The sequence below is a fragment of the Nicotiana tomentosiformis genome, chromosome 10 (genome assembly GCF_000390325.3).
Source record: "Nicotiana tomentosiformis chromosome 10, ASM39032v3, whole genome shotgun sequence".
In the NCBI taxonomy this organism is placed as follows: Eukaryota; Viridiplantae; Streptophyta; class Magnoliopsida; order Solanales; family Solanaceae; genus Nicotiana; species Nicotiana tomentosiformis.
The window spans coordinates 64605155-64615643 of record NC_090821.1 but is presented as its reverse complement, the minus strand read 5'-3'; the positions used below and the strand labels follow the sequence as shown (position 1 = coordinate 64615643).

General features: G+C 37.4%; 1 protein-coding gene across 1 annotated transcript; it reads left to right on the top strand.

The window, feature by feature from the left end:
• Positions 1-1187: 1187 nt before the first annotated feature.
• On the top strand, positions 1188-4660 carry LOC138900301 (probable L-cysteine desulfhydrase, chloroplastic). The gene is given in 5 exon segments (XM_070187025.1): positions 1188-1235; positions 1638-1744; positions 2705-3242; positions 3244-3267; positions 3269-4660. Coding segments are annotated over 5 exon segments (1260 nt in total). The 3' UTR covers positions 3812-4660.
• The last annotated feature ends 5829 nt before the right edge of the window (positions 4661-10489 follow it).

Below are 10489 nucleotides of genomic sequence, written 5' to 3'. Positions count from 1 at the left end.
AATTTATGCTATCGAGCCAAAGACTATCTAAAAATCCCTTAATGGTTTGTACTTGTGAACTATCGGGTAACCTTTGTTTGATAGCAAACCTAACTTCCCAGTAGGAATTTTGTTATCGAGCGAAAGATTATCTAACTGTCCATGTGGTTCTTCGCTTGTGTGACTTGTTATTATAAGGTCTTATTGTTGTTGTTGAAATATTTTTTTTTAGTATGCTTTCCATTGCTACCTCGTTAAAACCCTTGTCATAAAAACCCAATTGGGACAAAAACTGTACGAAGGAAAAAAGAGTGCAACACATACTATCAGTTCTGGTGATGTTCTTCATCAATAATATCTCTTGAGGTGTGCCACATTCCAGTTGCTTGGCAACGTTTCTCCATCTTGATTCTCCAACGTGTATGAACCTTTTCCAGTGACAGCTGAACTTCGGTAGGGGCCTTCCCATATTGGACCTAGCTTCTATGCGTTGAGTTCCCGAGTGTTTTGAGTTACTTTTCTTATAACCAAGTCTCCCACTTTGAAATAACGGATGTTGGCTCTTCGATTATAATCTCTTTCTATTCTCTGCTTTTGGGCTGCCATCCTTTTATGCACCAAGTCCCTGCGCTCATCCAGTAGCTCCAAGTTGACTAACATTTTTTCGTTGTTTGCCTCTTCATTCGCCTGGAAATATCTCAAGGTAGGCTCCCCTACTTCCACCGGGATTAAGCTTTCTGCTCCGTACACAAGGGGGAAAGGAGTTTCTCTTGTGCTCGATTTGGCCATTGTTCGGTATGCCCATATAGCACTCCAGGCAGTTCCTCAGGCCATTTACCATTAGCTGCTTCCAATCTCTTTTTGAGATTTTGTATTATCACTTTGTTCGTTGATTCCGCATGACCATTTGCGCTCGGATGATAGGGAGAAGATGTGATTCTTTTAATTTAAAGTCTTCAAGGTACTTTGTGATCTCCGCGCCTATAAACTATGACCCGTTATCGCAGGATATCTCTTTTGGTATTCCAAATATGCACATTATGCGTTCTCCCACAAGAAATTCACCACTTCACATTCACCAATCTCCTGATAAGGACCTGCTTCAACTCACTTACAAAAATAATCAGTCAAAATCAAAAGAAATCTTACCTTGCCAGGGCCCGGCGATAGTGGTCCGACGATATTCATCCCCCACTCCATGAACGACCATGGAGATAGAACTGAGTGCAATGGTTCTACTGGTTAATGTACCAGTGGTGCGTCGTGTTGAAACCTATCGCATTTTTGTACGAAAGCTTGGGCGCCTTGTTCCATTCGGGGACAATACTATCTTACCCTTACCGATTTGATTCATCTTTATGAGCACCATTATTTTCGGTAACAAATGGAATAGTTGTCTTCAGTTTTGGCCATCTAAAGCCTTCGACTCCACGTGTCACTCCCTTATGTAATCACTTAATATAGCATATTTTACCGTATACAATAATAGCAAAAACTTACTCGCAATCCATTAAGGATGGCAATGGGGCGGTTACGGGACGGGTTCAGACTTAACCTGCAAAAACTCAACCCGCCCCGCCCGCCGCAACTGCATAAGCCCGTCCTGCAACTTCCCCGCTTAAACTTTCTTCAACTTTTTTTTGTCTTTTTGCATTTAGATTTTTTTTAATCTCATGTCAAGAGATCTTACTTTTAAAAATGGGTTTTCACAACAAATTGTAGAAAACTTGATGGACTATGATTTGCAATCTTTGCGATATATACTGTAATTTTATTAATTAGCATTGAAATTAAGTTGCACCCTAATAATTATATACTGAAATATTTCACGTTGGTCAACATTTCCTATTTTGTGTTACCACAAAATCTTATAATTTCTTGGGCTGCTAGTCACAGGACTAACGATTTTCACCAACAAGTATTGTTTGAATAATATTTCGAAATAACCTTTTAGAAATAAGCTTTTGATAAGTTTTTGGATATTTATTGTTTTAAAAATTTTGCCCCAGGAAAAAAAAACTTCTGATAAGTGTCAAGCCGCACACCTTTTGGAAAGAACCATTCAACCACTCAACTGACGAATCGACAGGATCTCCACAACCGCAACCCGCCCCGCATACATTTTGTTAAAAGATGTTTGAACCCGCCTGCCCCGCACCCGCATATCCCATAACCCGCACCGTCTCGCATGCTCTCTAACCCATACCGTCCCGCACCATTGCCATCCCTATAATCCATGGTTATACCAACTCAATGAATACATGTCACATATTCTTATATACACTCTTATTATCACTAAATCATAGTAAAATAACATATTCTCACCTTAATTTATGACTTAACCACCGAGTGCTAGTAAGTTTTATTAGTATATATTTAATTATAACTTAGTAATTGATATTATTAAATAAATAAAATTTAATATTTCTTATATATATATATATATATATATATATATATATATATATATATATATATATATATTCACATATTAAAGTAAGTTTATTTAAATTTTATAACTTCTATTTTAAAATAAAAAATATCTAATTATATAATTATTCTTGAACAATAAAATTACATAACTCTGAGAATTACGTTACACTAGCAAACAAACAAACTTTTGTACTTATTATAGTGTGCAATAATTATTCTTGAACAATAAAATTACATAACTCTGAGAATTACGTTACACTAGCAAACAAACAAACTTTTGTACTTATTATAGTGTGCAATTGTTGAGTATATACAATGATATCCAAAACACACCCTTTGGCCTTGACTCAAATGAACTAGGAAAGCACTTAGGGGTGGACGATTGGTACTTCGGTACGGTATTTAATAATTACGGTTCGGTACTTCGGTATTCAGTATTCGGTATATTAATTGTGTATATCAAATACCGTATCAAAGTAGTTCGATACGGTTCGGTATTTACTTATTTGATTCGATATGATTTCGGTATCATACCAAAGTCTTTCAAATCTCCCAAGACTTTTCCGTTATTGTCGAATGAAGAAATTATTACTGAATTTGATAAAGCTCTTAAAATGGGGAAAATTAATGGAGGGAAAATTAGGTTAGCTGTAATTGATCATATTACTTCTATGCCTAGTGTTGTTATACCTGTTAAGGAACTTGTTGAGATGTGTAGAAATGAAGGCGTGGATATTATTTTTGTTGATGGTGCTCATGCTATTGGAAATGTTGAAGTTGATGTAGGTGATATTGGAGCTGATTTTTATACTAGTAATTTGCATAAATGGTTTTTTTTCTCCGCCTTCCGCGGCGTTTTTTGTATTGTAAGAAATCGGATAAGGTATTGGATTTGCATCATCCTGTGGTATCGAATGAGTATGGGAACGGGTTGCCAATCGAGAGTGCTTGGATAGGGACGAGGGATTATAGTGCACAATTGGTGATTCCGGAGGTAGTGGAGTTTGTGAACAGGTTTGAAGGCGGGATTGAGGGAATTAGGAGAAGGAACCATGATAAGGTTGTTGAAATGGCGGAGATGTTGGTGAAGGCGTGGGGGACGAAATTGGGGACGCCATCAGAAATGTGTTCGAGTATGGCCATGGTTGGAATGCCTGCATGTTTAGGGGTTTCTAGTGATTCGGATGCTTTGAAGTTGAGGACTTATTTGAGGGTTTCGTTCAAGGTTGAGGTTCCGATATATTACAGGGCGCCATTGGAAGGGGAGGTAAATCCGATAACAGGTTATGCTAGGATCTCCCATCAAGTTTACAATACCATCGAGGATTATTATAGGTTTCGAGATGCCATTATCAAGCTTGTGAACGATGGTTTCACTTGTGCAGTTCTCTCGAATTGACTAGGTGATTCTCTCTTTCAATGGAATAAAATGTCTTTTTCCAACTCTTTACTGATTGGAAATTATTGTTGTATTGTGAATATTAGCTCTTGCAGTGGAAACAACATTTTGTAGAAATGCAAGGTAAGACTGCGTACAATAAACTCTTGTGGTTCGGCCCTTCCCCGGACCCCGCACATAACGGGAGCTTAGTGCACCGGGCTGTCATTTTGCCCTTGATTAGTACTTGATGTCAAATTTAGTTCCCTGTTTTGCACTTACAATGTGAATATTAGCTCTTTGTTGTGACCATGTGGAATCATTCTATACAAAACTAACCACTGTTGAAACGTCAGTATTGCTTCTGAATTCTGATGAAGATATCTTTTTTGCCAAGAACCTTTGTGCCTTTCCTATTTGGCAGGATGAAAATTACTAGTTTCAAACTGGGAGCTAAATTTTGCTCAGACAGATTAAATTTCGGAAAATTTGAGATGCTTGTCAAGTACAATGGATGAACTATAAGGTTAGTTTTCAGGTTAGGAAAGTGTTAGTCCCAGCAAAGTAGGGGATCGGATTCATTAGCGGGCAGTCCGGTGCACTAAACTCCTTTTTATGTACGGGGTCCGGGGAAGGGCCGGACCACAATGGTCCATTGTACGCGGTCTTACTCTGTATTTCTGCAAAAGGTTGTTTCCACGGCTTGAACCCGTGACCTTCTTTCCTGGTCACATGGCAACAATTTTACCAGTTACACCAAGATTCCCCTTACATTTACAGAATGTAGTTAGTTTGGTGAATTAAGTAGCAGGATCTTAACATTGAAGGCATTTTCTACTTTTTAGCTTAATTTACTGCTTCATACAAAAATATATATGTTTCTCATTTCTGAAATAACATGCTTACATCTCCCTTTCTTTTGAGTGGGTATTATTAGAATAGATTGGGTACATCTTAAGGAGCTTTAATCTCAGTTTTGGGATGATTTGATGGAGTTTTGAGGTGGTTTGAATTGAAAATTTAAAGTAGAAGACGAACATGAAAAAAATGATAGGTGTATCACAAATGTATCATATTTGTATCAAATGTGTATCACATGTATATCCATGTATACGTGTGTGTGAGATACATGCGTGATACATGTGTCGCTGAAGAATTTTTTGAACTCGATTTTAACTACGAATTTTGATACCAAATCAATCCAAATCACCTATAATCTTACTCAATTTTTGTATATTGACTTATCTATATGTTTTCAATAAATCTCAAGCATACTCATTGAAAAAAGTCTTTTTTTGCTTAGATTTTTGGAATCTTGTATATATATATTTTTTTTTGTATTTTATAACCTTATTTGCTATCTCATCCATGAAATTTCCTTTTCGTCTTGTATCTAATAATGCTAATCACACTTTAAAATATGAAAGGAGATCTTTGTGTGTGATTCTTGGACTTATTTCTTTGGTTTCAATTTTTATCTGTTGCAGTCATGCCTCACGCCCAATTATTTTACTCTTGAAACCTCACAAGTTAAATACTTCAAGTACATTAAGTGTACACCAATGTTTGCAGATAGCAATTTTGCTTTTTTCCGAAAACTTTGCTGTCTCTAAGCCTAAAGAGGCGCTAAGGGATTAGGGAATTAGGGGCTTAGGGTGTTGGGCTTAGGTTTATTGGGCTAGAAAATAGAAACAGAGTTGGGCTTAAACTTAAATATTTCGGTATATCAAAATATCAAAAACTCAATATCGAATACCGTATCAAAATATCACAATTTCTGTATCGAAGTATATCGAAATATCGAAAAACACCGATACCGAAATACCAAATTAATTCGGTTCGGAATTCGATTTTTCAGATTTTATGCCTATCCCTAAATAGCAGTATATTTATTGTCTCTTGCACTTCAAACTCCATGTGGGTAAAAATTTACCTGCTCGTACCCATTTATGAAATTTGCTCATTAAAAAGTTATACAATATAATTTTGTATGTTGTATATCTTCAGAGCCTTCCGGAAACAACCTCTTTGTCTTTTTGAAGATAAGCGTAAGGTATGTTATACACTCCCCTCCGCAGACCCTACTTGTAAATTACATCGGATTTATTGTTGTTGTCGTGTATCTTCATCGTAACATAATTCCATATTCTCAAAGTATACAACAGTAAAAATAATTAAATCACCTTGTCATATATTATTAAATATAATGTATGAATTGTATACCCCAAGAACTTTACACCGTACATACTTACTTGATTTTTTAAAAATATATTTTCCTAAATAAATATAAATTATAGTATATAATATATTTTTTTTAAAATTAAGTTTTACGGATGCTTACCTTTTACCGCATGGGCAATGGGCATTGCCATTAATTTTTCTTTCAAGATACTGACTATTGGAACCAAAAAAACAATAACCGCCACGGCCTCTAATCTTTGAGTGAGTACTCTGTGCACACTGAATAAATCATTCATTATATAATAACCCACAAATCACAAAAAAAAAAAAATATAAATCGTACTTGTCAAGTTATGTCATCTATATTGATGACCTCCTCCGCGTCTCGAACGGAAGATACTGACTTTAACCTCGACTATATCCGAACTTTGACCAGCGAATGGAACTCTGGACCCATCTCGCACCGACGCTTAATTAACAACTCAATTCTTCGGCTGGGTAGAGTTCCATAAAAGTGGTCACTTTTCTACAATCGCTTTCAATTTTAGCTTTTACATTTTTCCTTTATGTTTCATTAGTTATTTTCAAAGCTTTCAAATAGAGCCGGATCCAATATTTAGATTCTACGGATTCAATTTTTAAGATTTTTAATATTGAATTCGTTATATTTTTAAAGTTATGAGTTCAGACCTGTCATTTGTTACAATATGAATAAATCTTTACACATAAATTTACGCTATGCGTCGAAAGTATTGGATCCAGATGAATCCGGCGGCCAAACTATACATCCGCACCTGCTTTCAAACACAATGTTTCAGCTAAGCTGGTGGGCTGTGGATGAGAAAAACAATTGATCGAATCCCAATTTTTTCCCTAAAACTAGTTCTCTTATTATTACTTTGATTTTTCTTTTCCTAATCTAGTGTTTTAAAAAGTTTTTTGGGATCGTCCAAGGTTCTCTCTTAGTAGGTGTACTTGCAAAATATCTTGAGGCTCATATGTGGAGCTTAATTTTGAGGCTTCCGCTTAAAGCAGCGGTTCAAGACTCCCAACTTTCTCACCAAGCCTCTTTGTTGGGAAGCGTGTCAAGCTAATAGAAAGGAAAAATAGTTAAAAGAGAAAAGTAATAAATTGCACAAGATAAGACAAAATAAGATTTACGTAGTTCGATAATTTTTGCCTATTCCTCGACCACACTATGAATAGCTCTATGTTAATTGAAGAGAAATAGGAAGTTGAGGAATGATCTACAAATAAAAATGCAGACCCATTTTATAGGCATTTGAATGCCCTGCCGACGTAAGTACTGTTACGCGGTGCCTTCCTGAAGTTCCTTGGAAGGGCGACGTAAGGCTAAGCAACCGATGTCAGTGCGGTTGCTATGCGCCAACTGAGGTCCTCGCCGTACGCTAGACTAGATTGTCAGTGCCGTACGGAAAAACCAATGTCGTGAGCAATTGAGCAGCGGAAAATGAGCAATTGATGATGAAAGCTGATGATTGTATTTATGATGATGAAAGCTATTACAAGATGCAATGCGGTGTCGGGGGATGCGGTGTCGGTGGGGGGAGACACCAGTACAGAGAATTGTTTGAATGCTTGAATGTTTGAATGCTTTGGTCCCCCTTAATAATGCTTAAAAAAATAAACTAAAGTTACATGAGTTGACCTAAGAAAGCTGTAGAAGCACACTGAAAATAAATAAAGTAAAACTACTCTATAATTACAATGAAAAGGACTTAGTCTTCTATGGAAGCAAGTTCGATGGCAGCAACTTTGTCTTGAGCATCAGGGTCTGCGCGCGCATTGCTGTTGGCGCCCGCGATACTATTTGGATCTGCCAGCGGCTGGGCGCTGGTGCTTGGCATTGGGTCTGCGCGCGTGGCACTGTCTGTGCGTGCGGCGCTGTTGGCAACATGATGGTTTGTGCGCGCGGCATTGTCGGTGCGCGCGGCACTGATGGCATTCGCCAGCCGCTGGGCGCTGGCACTGATTATCGGTGGGGCGACAGAGGCGCATGCTCGCTTGTCACTTGGCGCTGCCGAGACCACGGGGTCGATCGTGGTGCTAGGCATTGGGAGGCTTGCCGGGATGCCACGAGACGCGTCCAAGGGGTCATGGGTCGATGATGGAAAGCAACCCATGACAGTACTTACGTCATAAGAAAAAGAATTTAACATGTATACATAACCACTTACGTCATAAGACAAAGAAATTCAACCTGCCGACGTAAGCATTACGTCATAAGAAAAGAATTCAAAGATGAATTCTCCCACCTATCATTTTTCTTCTCTCTTTGACTTTTTTTTTCCTTTTGTTTTGTCTACTTTTATTTCTTTCTCATACAATAACAGGTTTACTCCTATCAATCTCCCCCTAAAATATATGTTACATCAAGAAGGAAATTTTTTAAAAAATAGTTTGCTATTCTCGGGTGGCGCCTTCACGCTATCAGTCTTGAAGTTTGTTAACACCGACAACTCTGGTCAACATGTCTGACGGGTTCTTTGATCCTAGTATCTTCTGTAGGAAAAGAGTTCCTTCACTTATCAACTCTCGGATATGATGATACCTCAATTGGATGTGCTTTGATCTTGCATGAAATACTAGATTCTTGGCAAGATGAATTGCACTCTAGCTATCGCTGAAAAGCTCATAATTGTTCTGTTCTTTACCTAGCTCCTTAAGAAAATTCTTGAGCCAAATCATCTTTTTTTCCACTTCTGAGATTGCCATGTACTCTGATTCAGTGGTAGATACATCAACACTTTTCTAAATTCTCGACATCCAGCTAACAGCAGTACCACCCAAGGTGAACACGTAGCATGTGGTACTTTTTTAACTATCCAGATCGTTGTCTAAATTTGCATCAACAAAACCTTGCAAGATAATATTTTTCCTTTTAAAACAAAGTGTCATACCTGAGGTATCATTGAGATATCGTAATATCCATTTTACACCTTCCCAATGCTCCTTCCTGGATCTGACATATATCTACAGACAATTCCAACTACACGGGCTATGTCAGGTCTAGTACAAACCATAACATACATCAAACTTCCTACTACTAAAGCATATGGAACTTTGGTTATGTACTTCCGTTCTTTATCTATCTTAGGTGATTGGTTCTTCGAAAGCTTAAGAGGGCTTCCGAGTGGAGTGCTTCTTGTCTTTGCATCATGCAGATTGGACATGCTTAATACCTTATGTATGTATTTTTCTTGAGATAATTTTAAGGTTCCTTCAGACTTGTTTCTGCTAAGCCTCATCCCAAGCATTTGCTTAGCTGGTACTAAGTATTTCATTTCAAACTCCTTCGCCAGTTGTTGCTTAACCATGTTGATCTCATTTATGCTAGATCCTCTAATTAGCATATCATCAATGTACAACAGTAAAATGATCTAGGATTCATCAAGATTTTTGATATAACAGCAATGGTCCATCTCACGTCGTGTGAAACCATTGTTATGTATAAAACCATCAAATTTCCTGTACCATTGTTGGGGAGCTTGTTTCAAACCATACAAACTGTTCTTCAACTAACACACAAGGTTTTCTTTACCAGAAACTTGAAAACCTTTAGGTTGCTTCATGTAGATGTCTTCTTCAAAGTCATCATGCAAGAAAGCAATTTTAACATCTAGTTGCTCCAATTGCAAATTTTCTGCAGCTACAATACTTAGCACCAACCTGATAGTAGTTAATTTGAGTATAGGAGAGAAGATCTCAGTGTAGTCAATTCCTTCCTTTTGCTGAAAGCCTTTTACTATTAATCGTGCTTTGTATCTCTTCTTACCATCATGTTCTTCCTTCACTCCTTACACCCACTTGTTCTGCAATGCCTTCTTTCCTTTTGGTAACTCTGTAAGTATTCATGTTTTATTCTTTTGAAGAGAATTCGTCTTATCTTTCATAGCTAGCTTCCACTTATCAGAGTTTATCACCTACATTACTTCAACAAAATGCTCTGGTTCTCCAACATCAGTTAAAAGTATATAGTGGAGAGAGAGAGAGAGAGAGAGAGAGAGAGAGAGAGAGAGAGAGAGAGAGAGAGTTAACCTATCTCGAGCATTCGTGGCTCTTTTAGATCATCTTAATGTAGGTTCAAGGGTAACTGATCCCAAATTTGATTCAAGTCCTGACTCCAGATTTGGTTCTGCATCTGATTCTATCTCTGGTTCCGGTTCTGGTTCTGATCCTAATTTGGCTTCTGGTTCTACATCTTTAATTTCAGAATCAGTTGTAATCTCTCTAGCCACTTCATTTTCTGAGATTTCTTCTAACACAACTGTTTCAGATGTATGTTTGATGGTGCTGGTTGGTTCTACTTCAACATTGTCTTTGTACATTACATTTTCATTAAATGTGATATTCCTGTGTCTTAGGATCTTTCTATTCTGATCATCCCAAAATCGATAACTAAAATTATCATCACCATAGCCAATAAAGAAATATTTCTTAGCTTTAGGATCAACCTTATCTTTATCATTAGAGTTTACATGCACATAAGCAACACAA